Source organism: Paracoccidioides lutzii, assembly GCF_000150705.2.
Source record: "Paracoccidioides lutzii Pb01 unplaced genomic scaffold supercont2.2, whole genome shotgun sequence".
In the NCBI taxonomy this organism is placed as follows: domain Eukaryota; kingdom Fungi; phylum Ascomycota; class Eurotiomycetes; order Onygenales; family Ajellomycetaceae; genus Paracoccidioides; species Paracoccidioides lutzii.
In genome coordinates this window covers 1,450,012-1,472,447 of record NW_015440948.1, presented here as the reverse complement: position 1 = coordinate 1,472,447, position 22,436 = coordinate 1,450,012, and the positions used below count along the sequence as shown (strand labels likewise).

Here is a 22,436-nt window from a genome sequence, read left to right as displayed (position 1 = left end):
AGTGGGGCCGCGTTTCTTATGCTAGTCCAAGAATAGACTAACGCATATCAAACTCCACTGAGAAAGTATTACGCAGCTTGCTACTGGTCAAAGCGTCTACTGCAGAAACTTAAATAATAATTCTGCCGTTTGTTGACTTCGGAGATATTTTTTTTTTCTCCTGTGTCCGTTTTCTTTCACTCCTCAGTAAAACACAAATATATATCTCGCTCGCTCCTTGTCTTGTTTTTCCTTTGAGCTTTTCCATAGACTTTCTTTTTAATCCTTAACATCTTCGCATTTTTTCCTAACATTTCGTCTAGCTCAACATGTCTTCCACTCACCCAGTTGCTCTGTATGCCGTGAAGGTGCCACCAGGCGGTATCTTGATCCCTGCGGCTGCAGGTGCTTCTGCCATGGTACGTACTAGTTGAGCAATCGCTGCGGTTTGGGCTGAATCTATTAATCTGTCCTTGCCTTTATCTAACGCTTTTTTGTAACAATGAAATTAGTTCCGCGTCACTATGGCCGCTATCGATCCAGATTGTGAACCTGAATTTGATGCTGATACTGAGGGCAAGCCACCCCGCGCTACATTGAAGATCGTCCGACCACCACCAGGAATGGATCTTGACGATGATTCTGATGATAGTAATTCTGAGGGAGATTCTGAGGACGAGGATGAAAGCAAAGATTCAGAAGATGAGTCTAATGGAGGCCCAAGCGATCCTGCCAAACAGAAGCAAGCAAGGCAGCTTGCTGCGCTGAAGGAAATGGCAGATGCTATGGACGAGGACGATGACGAGGATGAGTCTGACGGGGATGATATTGATCTCAAGGCTGCCGTTTCCAATTTAATCAAAGGAAAGGCCAAGGCCACTGGCGAAGATGACGACGATGATGATGATGATGATGAGAATGACACTTCGGAGGGCCTTGAAATGGAAGAAGTAGTTGTCTGCACTCTTGATCCACAGAAGGTTTGTTCGGAATGCCTCAGCTCTTCTAGACTTTTAGGAGTTTGTGAACTAATCATTGTTTTTTATATGTAGAATTGCCAACAACCCCTTGACTTCGTTGTTGCTGAGGATGAGCACATCTTTTTCAAGGTTACCGGAACACATTCTGTTTATATCACTGGTAACTACGTCATGCCTTCGCATGAACCCAATGGAATGGAGGATAGCGATGAGAGCGATGAGGAGAATGATATTCTCCAGTATGATCTGAGTCCTGATGAAGACGAATTGGCACTCATGGGTGAAGATGACGAAAGCGATGAGTTGGATGATATGGATGATCCCCGCATTACTGAAATCGACACCGATGAAGAGGAAGCTGTGAAGCCCGCTTTCAAGAAAGACAAGAAGGGCAAAAACAAGCGACCCGCAGAAGATTCAGGAGATGATGGTGCCAATCTAGATGACATGATGTCAAAGACAGGCAAGCCTGTATCTGAGCCAATTACAAATGGCAACACCAAGCTCAGCAAGAAACAGCTGAAGAAGCTGAAGAAAAACAACGGGGAGGCAGTGGAAATACCAGTGAAAACTTCAGAGCCCACCAAGTCGGACAAGAAAGTTCAATTTGCCAAAAACCTTGAACAAGGCCCTACCCCCTCACCTCCAAAGAAAGATGGTGACAAGAAGGCTTCTGCTACCGGTACCCTTGGCGTCAAGGAGGTCCAAGGAGTCAAACTCGACGACAAGAAATTGGGAACTGGCCGCGTTGCCAAGAAGGGAGATCGTGTGTCTATGCGATATATCGGAAAACTCGAAAGCGGCAAAGTTTTTGATGGTAAGTACCCCTCTTTATCTTGAACGGCCTGGCCTTTTTGGTGGGTCATGTTTAACTAACCGTCTATGCAGCAAACAAGAAAGGACCACCATTCTCCTTTAAACTTGGTAGCGGAGAAGTGATCAAGGGCTGGGACATTGGAATCCCTGGCATGGCTGTTGGAGGTGAACGAAGAGTAACTATTCCAGCCCATCTTGCATATGGCAAGAAAGCCCTCCCAGGAATTCCCGCCAACTCGAAACTTATTTTCGATGTCAAGCTTCTTGACATCAAATAGATTAAGAGTCCGTGTTCTAGATTCCCATTTTGTACTTTTGCTATCCATTTTTTTTTTTGAGATCTCCCATGAAAAGTTTTTGCTCCGAATTTTGCCTAGTATTCCTTGGAGCAGGCTGTTATTTTCTGTATTGGTGTCCATTCTATTCCATCCCCCTTTTCTTTTTCTTTTGTGTTCAATCCCGTGGGTTCCTTGATGATCTGGTGGTCTGTTTCCCCTGTCCGTCGGGATCATGGTATCTGACTTGTATATTGCACACCGGACATTTATTAGGAATCCGGACATCATAATGGAGTTGACAAAGGAATCGGTTGTTTCGCTAATTTTGCATGCTATCTGGTTTTTTTTTTTTTTTTTTCGTTGATGCAGACCCAAGGGTGTTGCAACTCTCTCTTTTGCTCGTTTTCATTGCCCGGTGTATGTGCTTACTGGTATCAAAAGCTGCGCTATATTGTAGATTTATTTCATAATTTTATCGAAGAAATAACTACTTCGTAGTTAGATGTATGAGCAATCCTGGAAAAGCGTTAGGTTTTATTATGGAGCAGCCTACGCGGGAATATAAAGTGTCTAAGACCTTAGGGCATGCTTCAACACGTGATTGTCAGGGCATCCGGCGATTTGAACAGCCCCAATTTTTTTTTTTTTTTTTTTTTTTTTTTTTTTTTTTTTGTCGTTGTTCACAGCGGGTCTCTCGTTTCCACCTATTTTCAGATATACTGCGTGAGACAATTGACTGGATGGTTTGACCATTTGAATATGCGCTGTTACATCACTGTCTCGAATCTGAGTTTCAGCCCTTGAAATTCCCAATCCCGCTGTACAATTGCTCTTTAAGATACAGCGTCAGCACCTCATAACCTCCCAATGGTCCGCAGTGAGGGGGAGAAACCTCTTATATCGATCAGTTCTTGAAAGAAAAAGGCCCAAAGCAACATGTTGTCTCCAGGGTGCACAAAAAGAAAATTTATCTCCCGCTAACAGAGTCATAAGATTGGGTCAACCCGACGGAAATCGCTCCAGTTCTGTAGCAGAGAACCTCGAGTGCTCTCTTCAGAAAATGCGAACTATTATCTATTAATATTATTCTAGTAGGTGCAATGCCCTACCTGGGGTCCACTGAAAGGCCACTCGCCACCGATGGCACAATTTTAAGATCGCAGACCTCCCTGCGAGCTGATTTCATGATTGACCGCAAGTCTATATCCATCATGGCTGTGAACCTGTCGACCAAGAGACTGGGACTAATCCCAGTACCTGCCTTGAGGGATCAGGTTCTGATGTTGGAATTCATGTTGCGATTGTGATCCGATTGCCCAATCCGACAGACAGCGATTGAAACGGGTGAATCGAGCCTTGACCATCCGGGTCCCGGACCAAAGCTGTTTCTCCAAGCAGAATAATGGCTAATGGCCCGCAGAAAGACTTGAAAATATAATGGCCAAACCCATGTTGGGATTGATTTACCACCTTTCTTCCAAGAGAACATACATACGATAAACTAATGCTCTGGCTCTTCACGGGCTTGGCACAGGATTCGCACTATGATCCTCAGCGCACCACCGCAAAATGGTATTACCTCTGCCAACTAGGGTATCCGAACGTGAACGGTTCGCTTGAGACGTAAATGGTTCGAAGATCAGATCCTGCAGCCAATAGACACACCGGGCTTGTTGTGTCGAATGATACACGCGAATGCAGCACGCTGCGTTCCTTCTGCTGCAGTTTCTTGCCTAACATGGAACAAAAACCTCCGACCACTCGCTGGCAGCCGGGGGGGGGGGAGCACTTCCCTGGCGCCGTGTTTCCGCATGCATACTCACCTCCCTCAATATGGGCATAGATATACGACAGCGCAGTGAATTCACCCTGTTCGCATTTGCCTTCTGGGATGTTATATTCTATTACTCAGCAAGAGGGAGAGAACTGGATGACGGTTGTGCTTGCTGGTTGTGAGTTGTGCGTCACTTTCTAGTATGGGAATGCCTCTCAGTTCCAAAAGGGGAAGGAAAAAAAAAAAAAAAGAATAAATTTCTGTCAACGCATTTTACAAACTTCAGCTTTATCATCTTATATATCAACATCGTTGGCATTTTTATGGCACTAGCAAAGCTGCGATCGCTATCATACAGATTCTTTTTTATTATTTCATAACTTATTCACGCAGCCAGAGGTAATTGGCTCTCTTAGGCTCGCGTCACTAACGTTCTTTTCACGTATGATTGGATCTGATGTTTCAGTTGGATTATGACGACTGGCCAAAAGAGAAAGATACGGACGTCCAGAAGCTTTTTTGGACTTCTCTCTCCGAATAAGGTCATCCTTGAAGGAGACGCTGATACACGTTGCATTGGCTCGCTCACATCAACTTCGGACGGAATTGCGGCGGGTCCTGTAGGCAAGGAGAAAGTCAAGGCATTCATCAAAAGAAAGAGCTCAAGTCTGTTATCCATGCTGAAGTTGCGAGGCAGCGGAGGTAGTTGCACTGTTCATCTATCTATATGCAACTTTTTACTTACACTCAGTTATAACGTGCAGACTCCCGATCATCCACGCGGAGAGGATTCTACCAGGGGAGTCCAGATGCTCAACCAGGACACCTCGCGTCTTTCGGGCCGACTGCTATGCCCAATGAATTTTTCCCAATGCAAAAGATACCATACGGCGAGTTGGGGAACAATTCGCCGTCTCCGATATACACGCAAGAGAGATCTTCTAGGGTGTTCTCGCGGCTGGCTGCAATTTCACCCTACGTTGACCGAGAGGGAGGGCAGCAAACTTGTTCAGGAAAGTATTTGAAGGTTCCTCAGACACAAGACTTTGCGGAAACGAACGACAAGCATCCCTTGTTCCGCGTTCGTCGGAGTCAGTCAAGTCCGGGGCTCTCGCATCGGCTCTCCCAGAAGCTGTCAATGACTTTTGGCCAGCCAACTGTTGTTCATCGTGCCAACCTGCGATCAAGGCCTGGGATCCCAACTATACCAAGTATCCAGGCCCAGTCCAGTACAGCTGGTCCCGACAAGCTTCGAGATGAACCGCAGGATGACTCCGATCCGTCTACAGCTACCCAAAGCGGAAGTGGCTCATCTCCATTCAGCCAGTCTACAAATCCGACTTCTGATGGCACCCCAACTTCACTGCAGTTTGCAAAACCAGAAAATGTGAACAGCAGTATCAAAGCACTGGATAAAAGTGTTCTGTTATGTACCGGTTCTGACCGGGAATTGCAGCATACGAACGAGGCCCCCCCTGTTGTTCCATCCATTCTCACTGTCGAAGCAACTGCAACTGCGAAGATATATTTGGAAACCCATTTCAGTTCTATTCTTTCAGGCGATAGCCCGCGTGCACAGCGATATCGGGAGTTAGAAGAGAAATTGTACTCGCTACCCCTCACTTCAGAAGAGCGAGCAAAAACTCGACAGGCCTGGAACCGCCAGGAATCTGAGTACCTGCGCCAAGACCGCGTTCTCAAAACGCGCTGCAATTTCCTGCGAAATGGGGAGAGTGTTTTAATCGCGGGTTATGAAGTCATTAAGGTCCTCGGGAAGGGCAGTTTTGGTGTTGTGCGTCTCGTCAAAGAAAAGAGCATGGATTCGCATAAAACAGCTGTCGCAGATGCTGGGAGGGCAACCCCGAAGAGTGACCTAAGCTATATCAAAGCTAGTGCGATTGAAACCTTGAGATCCGCGGTGGATGTGAGAACATCTCGTCGGAGAGATATCAGCAAAATGAAAAAAGAAGTTTACGCCATGAAGGTCATCCGCAAATCTGATATGCTGAGGAACTGCCAGGAGGGACATCTGCGCGCCGAGAGAGACTTTCTAGTTGCATCTGAGAAATCTAGATGGATAGTACCACTCATTGCAAGCTTCCAAGACGTCAATAATTTGTATTTAGTCATGGATTACATGGTTGGGGGAGATTTCCTGGGTCTGTTGATCCGGAAAAATATCCTGTCTGAAGATGTAACGAGATGGTATGTGGCAGAGATGGTGCTTTGTATCGAAGAAGCGCACAGACTCCGGTGGATACATAGAGACGTGAAACCCGACAATTTTCTCATTTCTGCTTCCGGGCACTTGAAGATTTCTGACTTCGGGCTTGCGTTTGACGGTCATTGGTCTCACGATCAGTCATATTTTAATAATCATCGGCATTCTTTGCTTAAGAAGCTGGGTATCCATGTCGAAGGCGATTCACAGGATCAAAAGGAAGCAGCTAAAGCTGCGGGGCTTCAGCATGAGAAAGGCAGCAACAGATCTTCTGGGACAAGCGAAGATGGCGCTCCTGACATACGTGGACCTGGTCCGAAAGAAGATATCTTGTGCTGGAAGAATTGGAAGGAAATGAGGAAGCTTGCGAGAAGTGTAGTAGGTACAAGTCAATATATGGCCCCTGAGGTTATACGTGGCGATTTATACGATGGCAGGTGTGACTGGTGGAGCGTTGGTGTAATTCTCTACGAGGTAGTTAAAAGTCAAGCCCTCTATCACTTACTATATGGGTGTCTAACTAATCACCAGTGCCTGTATGGGTTTACTCCGTTTGCTGCCGAAACCCGCCATGACACCAAAGTCAAAATTTTGGTAAGATGGGGATGAACTTTCTAATTTGATTACTCCTCTGACTTGATGATAGAAAAACCCGGAAACACTATACTTTCCAGTCGAAAAGGCCTCAGACAGATTAATATCTTCCGAAGCAATCGATTTGATTGGACAGATGCTCCAGGAGAAGGAATACCGCCTGTGTTCGAGAAAGTACATGTTGAATGACTATGTCCATTCAAAGCGACTTCCGGGAGAGCTTCTTAATCGCCCAGCGGACAAGCAAAGCAGAAATTACCAAGGATATTATGTCTATCCCGATGATGCCGGTGATATTAAGGACCATCCGTTTTTCAGAGGTATTAGATGGGAAGAACTTCATTGTCGCAAACCACCATTTGTTCCCAAAGTGAAAAGCTGGGAAGACACAAAATATTTCGAAGATGAAGAGCCGATCAGTGACGTAGAAGATGGCTCGAGCCATGGCGATTCTTGTCCTGAAACCGAAGCTCCCGATCCGGTTGCTAACAACCTGGATTCAAGCCGTACAGTTCATGTGATGGACATCGGATATCAAACCGACGGCCCTAAGGCGGCAAGCATGAAGGAGGTACTGAACAAGAACGGCAAGGCAGAACTTGAGGGTAACGGACAGGAAAAGACTCACAAGAAGAAGAAAGAGCGGAAGCGGCCAAGGGACAAAATTCTACGCGACGAAACGATCGGTCGGCAGGCGCTGAATCTTCGCAAAAGAGGGGCATTTTTGGGATATACGTATCGACGGCCCAAGGACTTTCTGCTTGGGTTTGAGAATGAGCGTGGGAGATCTTTGGTCGGACACGAACGTTAAGCACCTATAATTCAGCCTATGGGACCTACACATACGATTCCTTTTCTTTCTTGTCCACAGAGCAATGGACACCAATTCACACCGCTTGTTAAACATTCCCAATTGTTTCGTGGCAAGTAGTCTATATGCCTTTCACTTTCTGAAATCAGACCCCTCGTGTATGTTTTTTGGACATGAGTTATTTTGCTTTGCATTGGTCACTCGTTTAGTCTAGTTACTTGGGTTCCTTCTTTATCTTTTATCCGACTGCCACGCTGTAGAGTGCGAGATCGGCGATGTTATTATTGTTAACCTCCAAGGGAAAAGGAGATTAGGGGTTCTCAGAGGGCACCGTCTGTTTACGTCCACTTGTATTCGTGGACATTGCTAGAACAGCTTCTACCAGAATTGAACTCGGAACTCCTATTCTGTTCAATGTAATAATGCCTTCCAACATTGATCTTCCTTAGCAAACTGGGCTCTCTTCCACACGCCAAGGATATGTAGTTTGTATCGTAAACATGTATGTACAGCTATCGATGTAGGAAAAGACGAAAGAGCAAAAAAAAAAAAAAAAAACCAAAACAAAACAAATACCATGGTATCTCTCTGGCCGTTGCCCCCCATGTTGTCTGTCAGATTTATTGTTCTTTGATCCATAAAACAACTGCAGAAGGAAAGGAAAACAGATAAACAAAACGGAGTGAATTGGTATGCATGACCGATACGTAGCTTGTGCAAATATAATGCGAGAAATGTAGAAATCAAAGGACTTGTTTGGGGAAGGAAGGGGCAAGGAGTTGTTAAATACGATATACGAAACCGTTGAAGATAACTTTGAGTTAGCTCTAGGACAATTGGGAGCTATAAGTAAATACAAATAAACACTAGAAAGTGGGGGAAAGGAACCGTTGACAAATTTCAAGGAGGAGCACGGCTAGTGAGGCGGAGGGAACGTCTCATGGGGGAGGTATGGGGATATTGAGTGCTGCCGGATGGTGTGCTGTGGTCAGTCACAACTGTGGGTAAGCTTAATCCAAAGCTAGCCTGCGGATGTTTCGTGGAATTAGAGATAGGGAAAACGGCATTCGCGGATTCGATTATAGCGCTGGAGGTGCTCCCATGGCAAATGCGGAGCCGCTAGTACCGTCTTCGGCCTTCATCGTACCGTTCAAGAGGGGACAGAGCCTAAATGTGGTGGGTGGCCAGAATGATAGGGGCCTTAGGTCAGCTTTGTGATTAAAAGATGAGTTGAGGATTGTTATTTAATTTCCGGGGATTGATAAGATGAATATTTAGCACACTTTTTGTTAGTTTTGATGTGTCCGACTTGACCACAGTTTGCGCATTTTCTTTGCGTTCCTCCTCCCTTCGGGCCAGTCGTGGACGGGGAGGCCACAGCCCCAGGGGACCTTACGGGGCTGTCAGTCGTAATGCCTTTTTGTCTCTCGCGGGCATGGCGACGCTCCTTGTTGCGTTGAAGACGTTGAAGTTCGAGGTGAAGCCTGATAAATGCCAGTGTTAGATGGTGATTAAAAGTCAAGAGTCAGGGGTGAACATTTAGAAGGCCATACTGTTTCACGCGGCGAGCATCTGTTTCAGGGTCGCCCGTTGGTTTGATATCACCAAGTCTGGATATGTTAGTAATTTTTCCGGCAATGGATATGTTAATGAAGATACTCACATGAGGTTCCGCGATTCAGCTTCATGCCGCTGCTTTGCGTACTGTTTGATCACGCGGGGATCCTTAACAATCTCCTGAACTTCATCGTAGCCGCCCTTCGAGTTACGTATCTTGCGCGTAATTTTCATAATCTTGCCAGTCTGGCTAGAAGTGCTCATGCGACTAAATTGACTGGTAGTCTCATCATCACGGCGACCTAGCCCCGGAGTTGGGCGCTCCGACCTCGCTCTTGGGTGAGAAAATATCTCATCTGTCTCTTCGTGGTCAATATCACTTTCATCATCCGAGTGTTCAATAGTGGAGGATAAGCTTGATTTTTGTGCATCCCAGACACGACGGATCGACTCCTCGTAGGATTTTTGCTGTCGAGCAACGTTGTAGCTATGGCCACCATTCTCTTTCAGTCTCTGAGCATCCAGTTTATCTTCAACACTCTCTCCAACAGCCCTAAAGCCTCCTTTCATAGAAGTTTTGATGAAGCTAAACCCTTCTCCGCGCCCAGTGGGATCTCCTTCTCCATGTATCTGTAACATTGCCTTCCCCTGAGTGGCAGATAAGAAATGCTTGGTGGTTTTCCACGGGGCCAGCTGTTGTTCCAAACTTTCACCCTCCTTCTCATCGTCATCTGCATCATCTTCATCGTTATCGTAACCTGCGTCGTGAAGGTGTTGCTGGCCAACTTGCATAGCTTCAAGAAGACAAATGTCTTCTGGCTTTACATAGCTGCGCAAAACATCCTCATCAGGAATAGGCTCTCCGGGTCTCATCTCCCATTCTTTATGGTCCTTGGAAAACTGTAGGAATTCTTTCATTTTTTGTCGATTCTGCATATCGCTTGATTCCGGGAAATGTTCAGTGATGTCAGCAACGCTGATCCTGTGGTTCTTATTTTTCCTGAGAAGCCGATAGCATATCATCTTCAGCCGATTCTTGGAGGCTGTTGTGACCTTCCGCGAATGCGGACCCGGTACATCGACCGATGGGAACGCTTGACCAGCGACGTAGATATATTCAATATTCCTGATGTAATAACTTGACCCATCAATACCAGTGCTGTTGCGTATCACAAGGAAGTCGGTTGGTTTTGCCTCTTGTTGGAATACAGGTGCTCGGAACATTCCAGTCGCTATCGTGGCAGTAGTTTCTCCAGGATCAATGTGCCCAAATATGGAGAACGGGCTTTTGTCCTGGGGTAGAAGTACAGCAGTCTCTCCAATCTCAGCCTTAGGGCGAGCAGGATCCTCCATGTTCTTCCGTCGATAGTAGTTGATGAATCGGCTTCCCATTCCGAAATTGGACATCATTGTTGGATGCTCTTCAGAGTACTCCAGCAAAAGAACGTGTGAATTATCGGCAAGAGACAAGGATTTTGTTGAGCTGTATAAAGTCTTTACATCTTTGCCCCTCTGATGCTTTCGCTTAATATATAACGGCTTTTTGAAGTAAACGGGGAGATTCGGGAAAAAGCTTAAACTTGGACGATGGAAAGATCGAGCCTCTTGTCTCGCGAGTTTCGTTTTGTAGTACGGCCATTGGAGACGGACAGCTGGCAAACTATGCTCAAGCGCCACACTCCCGAGAGTGCTTCTAACTTTGTTTTGATGGTTTTCTTTGAGCATATCGTAGGCATCGTCATTAGAGATATTGTATCGTTTAATCAGACGTTTTGTGAAACTTCCAGCCATTTCATCTCGATTCACAGCCCCCAGATGTTTGGGACTTTGTAATGCTGCTTCCGTCGCGCGTTCGTCGAGCAACAAGTACGGGTCATTCATGTCAAGATGTATCTTCCTAGCAACCCCGGCGGTCGCACTGATTGGGTCGTCAAAATACGGAATGTCTATTTGAGAGTAAGTAATGTAGTCCTTAGGCGATTTTTCCAGTTTGCGCTTTTTAGTTGGACGGTTAGTCTCAAATAACCATTCATCATCGTCTGTACCAGGCTCCTCATTTTCCAGAATGTCTGGGACGGCCTCCGCTTTCTCTTCCTCAGACACTGGAGTCTTTATATCCCAATCAGCGCAGAGAACTTGAAGGTCTTGCATAGTAACTCCACCAGGGAGCTCTTCGTCTGGGTCATCAGTGATATCCATTACATCACTTGAACTACACGACGCGTCGGTAAGAGGAGTAATAACGACAATGGAGGGATTGTCCGCATCCAACGCCCGCTTCTGAGTTTGGCCAGTGGTGCGAAACGCTCGTTCCTGGTCCTGAGCCAGCTCGAGATTGAGTTTTGTAGGAACAATCCGTTTCGGTGGCTTTAGGGGTAATTTGCCTACAAAATGGGACTTCTTCGGGGGTAGAAGTTCGAGGAATCGTGGCATTGCATTCCGGTCAAATTTGGGCCAAAGAGATGCAAGGAGCTCCTCATGGTTCTCTGGGGGAGCGGGAGGGTTATCAGGCCCGTACGTTGACATCGCAAAGAGCGCTTGCTGGAGCTGGTATTCCTTGAAGGTGGCTGGATCCATATCTGTAGGAGTTACAGTAGAGTCTCTATCCTGTTCATGTGCGGTTTCTACTATTCCATTCTCCTTTACCAGTGGCGTAGCCTCGAGTGGATCAACAATGGAATCGGGAACCATCTCGTCTGGCATAGCCTGTGGCAGAGCGCCATTTTGATCCTTCTGTTCACCTACGGGCGATGAAGGGACATCCCCAAATAAATCATCGAGTTCATCCCCCACCGGTTGACCCTCCATATCCCCTGCTGTCAGAAAACCTTCCAGGCCTTCCATTGCGCCCCACTCGTTATTTACCTCTCTCGTCTTCCCATCTTCTCCCCCAACGGGAGGGAGACCGATTTCTTCATCCGGAAGGTCATCATCATCATCAATATCCTCGTAATCCACCGCATCGTCTGCCTTCTCTCCGGGCTCCAGTTCTCGCTGTAAGAAATCAAATGAAGCATCGTTAGTCGGCGCGTTGATCTCGCGCATCACATTGTTGAAGTCCTCATCATCGGACTCTACCCCATCGGAGCCCGTCGCATGTGGCATCTTGTCTGGCACTGATCCTTTTGTCTTTGACTTGTCAGAGGAAATCGCTTGCGGAGTGTAAACGGCTGTCGTCGACATGAAGCGAGATCAGGACGGGGCAAGATTGCCTTACTGGCAAGAAGAAAGCCGAGTTTTCATCGAGATTGGAACTTGGAGCCAAATAGAGATGTAATTCTCCGGTTTCTCAGCAGATAGCAGCAGTGGAGGTGACCGTCAATAGGGAGTTTGGCGAACGGAGGGAGAATAAGAAGCTTGTATGGTGTGTGTGTGTGTGTGTGTGTTTTTATTTAACGCCCGGTTAGTCCACGTGCCTTAAGGGCACGTGATCTAGTAGAGTCCGCGTCGAACTATAGGGCGGGTAGAGCTACGCCCGTAGGCGACTACCTATCTAGTAGCTATCTTACAAATGAGGCAAAAATGGGTTGCGTATTGCTGCACCGGCAGAGCCCATGGGTCGGTTGCCATAGAGCAGAGGTTTTGAGAGGTTTTAGGTTTGTGGGAGGGAGGTAGGGGAGGCGGATAGGAAGGAAGGCAAGGAAGGAAAGAAAGGAGAGGAAAGAGAGGAAGGAGGAGGAGGTGGTGAGGAAGATGGGGGGCAAGACAGAGGAGAGAATGGTCTGTGGGATCTGATCTGGAGGTGCGCGACGGCGCATTGGACAGATATTCTGATAGAAGGCTGTTTCTCTTAGCCAGTTATTGAATTCTAGGGCCCCACGCGAGGTTGCCAGTGTCTCGCGGAGATTGTAGATAGGCCGGCGCCGCTTTGCTGCTTTTCTTGCAAGAGTGCAATAGTAGAAATGTTCTGGAGTTTTGCTATGTCCACACCGGCAGTAGCACTCTGCATCTTCATGCTTAAGGTGGCTGTGGTAGGCTGCAAAGTCTCCATGACCTGATCGGGCGGCATAGAGCTTTCCTAATGTGAAGCGTGAAAGTTTTACCTCTGTTGAGGCTCTCTTTAGTGGGATCTCCAGCTCCATATAGCGTTTGGGCCGATTTTTGGCCCAGTAGTTCTCAAAGGCCCGTGTGGTTTGTTCCATAGTGTGTCGCTTTATATAAGCTAGAGTGCCTATGCTGTCAGGTTGAGGTACCATGCTTGCACTTGCTGCCTGCGCTGCGGCTGCTTTGGCTTCAAGATCTGCCTTTTCATTACCAGCCACGCCTGCGTGGCCTGGGACCCATCTAATGACCACCCTGCTCTGGGTGGCCAATGGGAGCCTATCCCTGCTCTGCCAGGCCTTTATGGCTTTCAGAAACTGCGCGAAGACCTGCTGGCTAGAGGTGTTTGGCACGGATCCAAGGGCTCGTGCTACCTCCAAATTGTCTAGGCAAATGTAGACGTTGCTGGCAAACTTCGCCTGAGGCGAGGTGGTGGCTTCCTTTAGGCCCTGCAGGGCTGCCATTGCCTCTGCGTCAAAGACCTCTGCTTTATCCATTGGCAGGTTTCCTGTGGAGATTAGACGGTGTTCGCTACCCCAGCATATAGCCCATCCTGCACCAGTCGCACGCTGAGGGTGCTCTATCTGTGAACCATCGGTAAAGACCACCAGATCCAGGGGATTGCGTTGTTGTAGCCAGCTCTTAAAGTCTTGTGCTGCCTGTTCCTTTGTGCGGCCTGCCACATACCCAATCTGCAGATCTTCTTTCCTGGGAAATCTCATCCAAGGGGGCGTGAGTAGAGGGTCATATGCTTCTATCCCACCAGCATGACTGGACGCTCTAGACAGACGTGTGGTATAGGGTTTGGTGGTAGCTACTTTATTAGAGCGTCTCACTAGCGGGTGCCTCTTGTCAAGCTTTTTGATTCTTACTGCAAATACAGCACGCCGGTTGTCTAGTGTCTCTTTCATTGGCATGATTCCTAGCTCACGGTGTAGAGCTGAAATGGGTGTGGTCTTGTAGACTGGCAGTGCCCCTCGCAAGCATCTCTAAGGGCTAGATCTAGCTTTCTGACTAGGCAATCCATTCGATTGGAGATTTCCTTTCCCTTCTCCATTCGTGTGGCTCCAGGCCACCAGGCCTCTGCTCCATAGCAGAGCACAGAGAGCACACAGGCCTGAATGGATTGTCTAAGCAGTTGTACTGGGGCGCCTCTTGCTGTGTTGCTTAGTGCTCGTATGCCATTAGACACCTGTCGTGCCTTAGCCGCCATGGTCTCCACGTGTTTCTTGAAGCTCAGTTTTCTATCTAGCCAGATTCCTAGATATCTTATGGAGCTTTTCACTGCCTTTGCTGTAATAGAGTGAGTGCCAGATGTTGTTTCAAGGTTGATTGAGGGGTTTGAAAGGGTTCTGCGCCGTGTGAAGTGTGCTATCTCAGTTTTGGCAAAATCAAATGTCAGCCCTTCTTTGCTGGCCCAATCATTTAGCAACTTGAAATCCTCCTGGAGAGTAACAACATTCCCTTCAAGAGTGGTTCCAGCACTAAGCAGTCCTAGATCATCTGCGTAGCCTAAGCGTGCACGTCTTCTTTGTATAGTTCCTAGAAAGAACAGAGGCTGAATAAACAGCATGAATAGAATAGGTGAGACTGGCGAGCCTTGTGGAAGCCCTGCTGGGATATCAAAGAGCTCTCCCAGGAGTCCATCCAATCTGATCCTGCCTGTGCGTCCTGTCATGAAGCTTTCCACCCATCTAATTAAATTTGGTGGCCAGCCTTGTTCTTGCAATCTCCGCAGCATCCTTCCTCTGAGTACAGCATCAAAAGCACCCTTGATGTCCAGAGTAAGAAGAGAGACTACTTTTCCATGGGCCCAGGCTTCCTCTATATCATGAACCATCGCTGCCACTAGGTCTGAGGCAGCCCGCCCAGGGAGGGCTCCAAAATGCTGGGGGTGGACAATCTTCTCTTGTATAGCTGTCCAGGCCAGCCTACGGGCTACCAGGCGTTCCAGTCCCTTCCCCAACGTTGAGAGAAGGGCTATAAGCCTGTAGGATCGCGGGAGTGTTGGATCTCTGTTGACCTTAGGCAGCACAACCAGTGTGGCATCTCGAAAGGAGGTTGGGTGCCAGCCAACCCTAAGGCAGGCTCTGAACAGCCTTTCCACTGATACCTTAATATGTGGCCATGCCTTTCGTAGCACCTCTGTTGGCACTCCATCAGTTCCTGGAGTGGTATTACCCGTGTTCAGCAGAGAACTTTGTATCTCATGTGCTGAGGCAACAGGAAAAGGTAATTTGACAGATGGTGGGTTGGACCAGCTAATTGGGATATCCTCTCTGCTTGCAGCCTTCTGTAAGAGCACCCGTTGCAGAAGGTCTCTTTTCTCTCTAGGGGTTGTTCGCGTTCGCCCAGTCTCTTCATCTACAAGAGGGGGGGAATGAAAGGAGCCAGTTGAATGGGCCCATTTGATCATCTTAAAGATATCTTTCCCCACTGAGGCCTCTGCTATCTTGCCTCGCCAGTATTCTCTCTTGGCTTTCCTGGTGGTCCTGGCTACGTTGCTTTTTGCTTCTCGTAAAAAACTAGAGCCTAGGCGCTGTGCACGATGTAGTGTTGTCACTGCTTTCTGGCAGTCCTCATTCCACCATGGCTGACCTGTGCCTTGCCCGGTGCTCTTCTTGGTGGAACTTTCCAGGGAAGCTATTAGTGCATCTGTGATACCTTTAGCCAGGGCATCCAGCTGATCTGTATTGGGGTACTCTGGGATATCACATAGTTTGTCTAGTTTTGGCTTATAGGCCTCCAGCGTCTGGTTAAAGACCTTCTCATTCATGGTGTCGAGACGGAAAAAATGGGTTGGCCTGTCAGGCCTTGCGCCCTGTGGAAGGCTGATTTTGGTGAGAAGAGTCTGGTGGTCAGAGGAAGTGTAAAGGGATCTGTCCACCTGTGTGTCCACTCCTTTGATAACTAATTCCGGGGTGGCCCAGGCCAGGTCTATCATGTTATGCCCACGTGTGGGAGTGTCTGGGTCCATGGTGAGAGTAAAGTTGAAATTCATGGTCCATTGCAGGAATGGTTCCGCCCACATGCTTGGAGGCACTCCTGGTTGCCACACGGGGTGCTTGATATTGAGGTCGCCAGCAAGGAGCAACGGGAGTGCTGGGACAGACCAGGAGAGAAGACAGCCCACACCTTGTCCAGGATCCTCTGCGCCTGGGGGTGCATTGTATATGTTGACTGTCTGAAGCTGTAGACCCCAGGCCTGTATGTGCAGCATGTGGATGTCCCGGTTTTCTGCCCAGGGGCCTGGGACTGCATGAGCATGGATTTGTGGGTGTTTACGCACATAGGTGAGGACCCGTGGCTTCCTGTCCCACTTTTCAATTGGGGCAAAGCAGTTGAATGCTGGGTGCTTTTTGGAGATGCGTTGGCTTAAGTTCCTGTGAATCCAGGGTTCCTGTATGAGAAGGATGTCAGTCTTTCTTTCAAACGCTAGATTGAGGGCCGTCTCGTGTGCTGGGCCCCCTTTTCCTACGTTGACTTGCATAATCTGCAGGAATTGCGGAGATCTAGAGTTCTTCTTCATTGAGTAGCTGAAAGGAGGGTGTTGTTGCGTGAGATGACGTGTTGGGTGTTGCATTAGATGTTGGGTTGGGCGCCATGCCTAATGCTGTGCCTGATGCTGTGCTCAATGCTGTGCTTGGTGCTGTGTTTGATGTTGGTGTGAGGTTAGATCTACGCTCAGTAGAATCATTCAACCTCAGGTCTGCTGATGGCCCTCGACCACCGCATTTGCTGTTACTTGCCTTGGCCAAGTATGCCTTACTCTGTGCATTGCGGATATCCCTCAGCTGGTTTCTTGAGTGCCTTTGAACAGTCCCATTCTTTATCCCTGGTCTGGCGGGGCAGGATGGATCATCCGCGGCATGTGGTCCAAGACAGTTAGTGCAGTGATTGGGGCATCCACATGCTTCATTCTCCTTATGACAGGATGGATTTCCTTTCACATGATTCTTAGAACTGCATTTTTTGCAGCGAGGGACGCGGAGGCAGTATCTCTCTTGATGAAATCCCCAGCATTTGCTGCATTGTTGTATTTTGACCTTAGGTGCCTTTCTGATCACTGGTCTTTGGTATCCATATAGTTCCACTTTTGATGGCAGGTTTACTGCTGTCTCTTGTGAAAAGTGTAATATAAGAGTGGCTGTTGGGTTTCCAGGGTGTATTTTTGCCCAGCGACTCTGGACAGGCTTGATTCTGGTTTGGAGTGTGAATTCTTCTGTCATGGATTCTGCTGAGAGACGCAGAGTTCCACCACCATAGTCACTAATCTCCATGGGCAGCCCAGGAATCAGGCAGGTGATCCAATGTTCTTCCTTCTCTATCTGAGTATTGGTGAGGGTGGCTGCTAAAACATTCTTTTGGGCTAGCAGGGCCTCCATGTCTTGCAAGCTTCTAGGAATGATGGCAATGCCTGTGGGGATGGCTTGAACTGCTGTGATGGCTGCTGCCAAAGGCCCTGGGAGTTCCGCCTTCAGCTTTCTAAGAGTAGCAATTGGGCTTGCTTTGCGAGCTAGATGATCTGAAGGCAGGCGCGCGAGGATTCGTGGTGTTTTTCCTTCTCTGGGGTTATTCCTAAGCAGGGGTTTCTGCAGTATGGTTGCTGGTGTTTTTGTTACATTGGTGCTGTCTGCAGCTGTCTTTGCGTAGGTAGGAGCTCTTGCATCATTTGCACCAGTGGAGCCAGCAGGCTTGATTGTGGTGGACTGCTTAGCTGTTTCTAGACTTCCATTGTACCAGTCCTTGACTAACGCCTTCACAGCGGCTCCAAGGGCCAGTGCCCTTGATAGGCCTTTTGCCTTCATGACATCTAGGTCTTCTTCAATCCGATCAAGCATATTTGCAGCCGCTAGTGCTTCTGCATGGGATTTCTGTGCCTCAGCCTCGTGGGCGGCTAGGAGATCGCTAGCCATCGGGCCACGTAGGTTGAGGTGAATTGGTGCGACATTTCTGCTATTTGAGCTGCCTGCTGGTGTAGGGGAGCTTGGAGACTCCATGTCATTCAGTTCACATGTGCGGCGGGCGATTGGGGTGAGGAGATGGGGTCTCTTGGGTGGACGGCGTATGGGGGAGCAGATGCGCGTCAAGGCTCGGGACGCGTTCGGTGGTGTTGGGGGGCTGGGCGCGCTGGCGGCGCTGCGTCGGCACGCCATCAGGCTTGCTGCCTGAGGGGATGGGAGAGAGCTTATAGGGATGTGATCAGGATTGATTAAGATGTTTTTGTATAACGATCGTGACGTTGTGTGTAAGCTTGTATGGTTCGATTGTGGATGAGGGAGGCCAAAAGCGGCGGAGATGGAGGATGTCACGTGATACGAGGATCTGTGAACTGGCAGCTCACAAGGTGTTCTATGTAGTTAACTCACCACAATAAATATACATGGATGAGGCTGTGTTGATGGGAGTAGTTCATATGCATTATTCACGTATTACCTAACTTCTGGTGTAATTGCGGATTCAAATTACTTGCTTCACTGACTGAGGAGGTATTCTAGCAGAAGAGTATTAGATCTATACGAAAAAGGGATTAGTGAAGAAACCACCTCAGTGAATTAATCAATGAATGTTTCCCTTTAAAGCGAATTGCTATTGAATCCTCCTGTATAAATACACAACGCCTTGCTCGCCCCATCCATACAATAGTGCATGGCCAAGGCTTTCTTCCCACCCTTGACAATTGTTGCAAGTTGCCTCAGATCGGATGTGCGCGGTAAATATAAAACTAGATGTTCAGTAAATGCTGAAAACTCGGAATAGAGTGTTGCTAGGGAGTACGGTTGCATAGTCGATAGGTCGAATACATCATCAGCGCGATATGCAGGCCCTGGTACAGCAACTCGTTAAAAAAATATAACAGGTTGGACTTCAAGAGGGATGAACATGGATTTAGATTTACCTCCCCAAGGCGGACTTGCAAAAATTACACTGTAGGGCGACAGCACGCTCAACTGATGTTTAAGAATTTGCATACAGTCCCCTTCAAACCAAGTAATCTTGTCATCCACGCCATACACTTTGGCATTGTGCTTTGCACACTGGAGAACGGCAGGTTCTTTCTCAATGGCGTATACTCTCTTCCATCTTCCAGATTGCGCAAATGCGATGGTATTACCACCTGCGCCAGCAAACGCGTCTACAAGTATGTTTCTGTCCTTAGGAGCAGAGTCAGCCATATGCTGTGCGATTTTCCTTGGAAAAAAGTTAGAATGGAGACTCCAGCCAATTTAGTTGCTCGATCCGATTTACTTACTGTGCGATTGGCTCTGGGGTGACGCCGAACCAGGCATTATCCGTCAACCAAATACCGTCGTCATACTTGGAGAAGATTGTGTAGCGCTGGGCCCAGTAGCTATTCTATCGGGGTTAGTTTGACTGAAATAGCCTTATAAGTTACAGGAATATACTCCATACAAACAGATATCGGACTCACTTTCGGATATCTGTAGGAACTTCTGCTCTGCTGGAATAGTGATGGGCTCCTGCAGGCGGTTCATCAACCGAACTCGCCATGCCAGCAAGAAAATGATTAGATTCCTGCTACTCCAGAGCCTGATTCCATAACGTAGCTCTAGTAATGTAATTCACTGCGTACCTCTGTACAGGGCATATATATTATGAGAAGTCTGAGGAATTAATCGAATTAATCTCGATGTCTTCGACGTTTTTGACAAACAAATTAGTTACAATGAAGCAGTAGTTGCATGTTTGTGCTGTTTGCATCCTCCGTCTTGAACCTCAAATATGCTCGCTGCTTGCGGCGAACAAACGAAGACAGCCTATGACTTACAACGGCCAATGCGACAATACTCATTCCTGCTTATGACTGTTACAGGGACAATCAACACAATTAGGGTATATTATACGGTTTTGTATTTTGTTTAGTCGAAGCCTTTGAACTAAATACGTGCCATGTTCGGCGCCCTCAATCGTTTCATTGCCCGTCTCGACTCGGAGCCTGCGCAGCAGCAACAGAGTTATTTCAGAGACAATCCTCATGGCTTCCAGGTCCTTCGAAATAAAGACCCAGAACTCCCTCTGGAACCTTGGTTCGACTTTGTAATTGGAATAAACGGACACATTATTGTACGGGGTTTGCCCTTCTACGACAACAGCTCAACAGCTGTTTGTTACATATTGACACTTCTCGTAGGACGAACCAGACCCGAAACTTTTCGCAGCTGAGATTCGCAATTGCGCAGGATCTAGCGTCTCTTTCGAGATTTGGAGTGCAAAGGTGTGCTGCTCTGAAACTCTTGGCCAGGTGGTTGATTTGGTCGCGAACATTCTACAACTGACAAATGCCTCCAGGGCCAACGGACACATACCTTGTCAATACCCATTCCCTCCGATAACCCCACCCTCGGTGTGACTTTCCAGTTCTCCCCTCTTTCATCGACACAACATATATGGCACATTACAGAGATCCCTTCTACGTTGAGTCCAGCCTATCAGGCTGGGCTTCTCCCGCATTCAGACTATATACTCGGAACACCCAGCGGGACCCTCCGTGGGGAATCTGCGCTTGGCGAACTTGTCGAGGATCACTTGAATCGAAGCCTTGTGCTATGGGTATATAACAGGGATTTTGACGTTGTCAGGGAGGTCGAGCTCGTTCCCATACGAGGATGGGGCGGAGAAGGTGCGTTGGGCGCAGTGCTGGGGTATGGTGCCCTTCACAGACTGCCTGTAGGCTTAGGAGAGGCGGTGGAGGGGCCAGGAGAAGTTGTTTTCGAAACACAAGAACACGAGGAACACCGTGGACGAAATGAACCTGTACCATCCGATGGCCCTGGGGACCATTTCCTTGTACCCGCCAATATGGTTTCTCCACCTCCCTTAACTTCACCGCTGAGCAACCCAAACGCACCAAATTCAGCACAAGTGAGGCATGGCCGTAAGCCCCGCCATGCCCATCATGGCGGACATGTAGCATTTGATGACTACTTCCGTGAAGGCGAGCAGAGAAGTAAAGAGGAGGACTTTGTATCATCGAGGCATGCTTCGCCAATACCTCCACCACCAAAAACTAGCGGAGATCATATTTCTCCAGCACAGGCAACCGCAACGGATAACACTGAGACGACGGGATAGATATTTATTTTTTTCTTCCATAGAGGGGATTACGTTATGTAGGTGGCATGGACTCGGCGTATGGAGTTAAATATTATTCTCCGTTTTGAAGATATGGTAGGGTTAATCTATTTCTCACGCTGGGATACCTAATTTTGTAGTATTACTATGAATAGCAACGTATAGCTAATGACAAATGAGTCTTCATCTGTTAATTGTAGTTTTTTATATTATCGGCAAGTCAAAAGGAGTACATCTGGTGCTCAAATGCACGTCTAAAAGAAGTCTCTACATATACAGAGAGCTGTAGTAACAGCAATGGAAGATGGTAAAGCCCGCCGTTCTGACTAACTTTTGTTTTTTCTCATTTTTAGAAACAAGGCCCTGAGAGAGGGTGCCTTAGTTCCCCTTCCTCACCCACTCCTCCAGCCTTCCTCTCCCTTGTCCGATCTTGCGCTCCATCCAAACCCGGCCATAGCCACTGTGCGCAACAGCCCTCCTCCACGAATCCTCCGCAGCATTGCGAAGCTGAACATGCTTCTCCGCAACCCCGGGAATCTTTTTCTCATACTCAAACACGAGATTCGACACATTCTGCATCGTGACGGGCAGAAGTGTCCAGGCCGCCACAATGCCCACAGCAAGCGGCGTCGTCGTCCGTAGGAAAATGCCGCGGTTCCGAGACACAATTGATCCGGCCATGGAAGCTACAAGCACGTAGATGCTACCGGGCAGCAGGCGCTCCCCAGATTCACGCGAAGGGGCCAGTGATGCTATCGCGTTGGCGATGCGGGTTTCGGTATTGAGGGCGCGTGAGAGGGCGTTGTTGAATTTGTTTTCGGCGACGAGAGCGTGTGAGTACAGGAAGAGGCGGGCCTGGCGGACTTGTGGGGCTAGTAGGTCTCCTGTTGAGGTAGCAAAGGACCTTCGAAGTGTTTTCGTGGAGAGGAAGGGTTGCTGTGGTTCTTTTTCTTGGAACTGGGATTGAGGTTGGGATTGGGGACCGGATTGTGGCTTTTCCGCCAGAACCGCGGGGGATTCATCCTCGTAAATGGGTTTCCGGTGTGACTGACTAGATGGTTAGGTCTATAATCCATGCTCCTAGCCAACTTAGATTCATTGTATTCCAAGAGGATCCCCGTACCATGTCGTCTAATGTCGTCGAGGGAGTGAGCTGCTGCTCCGGTGACAACCCTGTCCTTGAATTAGCTTTATCATGGAAATAGAGAAGTAGACCATACCTGCTAGAATATTGAACGCAAGGAGATCCTGCGATTAATGGACGTTGCTGTCCAATTGGCGCTCAATGCGT

At 48.0% G+C, this 22,436-nt stretch overlaps 7 protein-coding genes across 7 annotated transcripts; 4 read left to right on the top strand and 3 right to left on the bottom strand.

The window, feature by feature from the left end:
* Positions 1-308: 308 nt before the first annotated feature.
* Positions 309-2,053, top strand: PAAG_01117 (FK506-binding protein; the record flags this gene model as incomplete). Its single annotated transcript, XM_002797212.2, has 4 exons — positions 309-398; positions 492-959; positions 1,032-1,776; positions 1,848-2,053. 4 exons carry the CDS (start codon positions 309-311, stop codon positions 2,051-2,053), a joined length of 1,509 nt encoding a protein of 502 aa, XP_002797258.1.
* A 1,100-nt stretch (positions 2,054-3,153) lies between these two features.
* Positions 3,154-3,680, top strand: PAAG_01116 (hypothetical protein; the record flags this gene model as incomplete). The annotated part of the gene is made up of 2 exons (XM_002797211.1): positions 3,154-3,327; positions 3,588-3,680. The coding sequence occupies 2 exons, from the start codon at positions 3,154-3,156 to the stop codon at positions 3,678-3,680; spliced, it is 267 nt and encodes an 88-aa protein (XP_002797257.1).
* A 620-nt stretch (positions 3,681-4,300) lies between these two features.
* On the top strand, positions 4,301-7,453 carry PAAG_01115 (serine/threonine-protein kinase cbk1; the record flags this gene model as incomplete). The annotated part of the gene is made up of 4 exons (XM_015844245.1): positions 4,301-4,529; positions 4,592-6,522; positions 6,580-6,642; positions 6,695-7,453. 4 exons carry the CDS (start codon positions 4,301-4,303, stop codon positions 7,451-7,453), a joined length of 2,982 nt encoding a protein of 993 aa, XP_015701026.1.
* A 1,079-nt stretch (positions 7,454-8,532) lies between these two features.
* On the bottom strand, positions 8,533-12,193 carry PAAG_01114 (transcription initiation factor TFIID subunit 1; the record flags this gene model as incomplete). Its single annotated transcript, XM_015844244.1, has 4 exons — positions 8,533-8,620; positions 8,737-8,937; positions 9,007-9,063; positions 9,117-12,193. The coding sequence occupies 4 exons, from the start codon at positions 12,191-12,193 to the stop codon at positions 8,533-8,535; spliced, it is 3,423 nt and encodes a 1,140-aa protein (XP_015701025.1).
* Positions 12,194-18,627: 6,434 nt separating this feature from the next.
* Positions 18,628-19,564, bottom strand: PAAG_01113 (trimethylguanosine synthase; the record flags this gene model as incomplete). The annotated part of the gene is made up of 4 exons (XM_002797208.2): positions 18,628-18,878; positions 18,951-19,243; positions 19,305-19,403; positions 19,485-19,564. The coding sequence occupies 4 exons, from the start codon at positions 19,562-19,564 to the stop codon at positions 18,628-18,630; spliced, it is 723 nt and encodes a 240-aa protein (XP_002797254.1).
* Positions 19,565-19,963: 399 nt separating this feature from the next.
* PAAG_01112 (hypothetical protein) lies at positions 19,964-21,145 on the top strand (the record flags this gene model as incomplete). Its single annotated transcript, XM_002797207.2, has 3 exons — positions 19,964-20,137; positions 20,205-20,288; positions 20,363-21,145. The coding sequence occupies 3 exons, from the start codon at positions 19,964-19,966 to the stop codon at positions 21,143-21,145; spliced, it is 1,041 nt and encodes a 346-aa protein (XP_002797253.1).
* Positions 21,146-21,523: 378 nt separating this feature from the next.
* Positions 21,524-22,271, bottom strand: PAAG_01111 (hypothetical protein; the record flags this gene model as incomplete). The annotated part of the gene is made up of 2 exons (XM_002797206.2): positions 21,524-22,192; positions 22,269-22,271. The coding sequence occupies 2 exons, from the start codon at positions 22,269-22,271 to the stop codon at positions 21,524-21,526; spliced, it is 672 nt and encodes a 223-aa protein (XP_002797252.1).
* Positions 22,272-22,436: the final 165 nt, after the last annotated feature.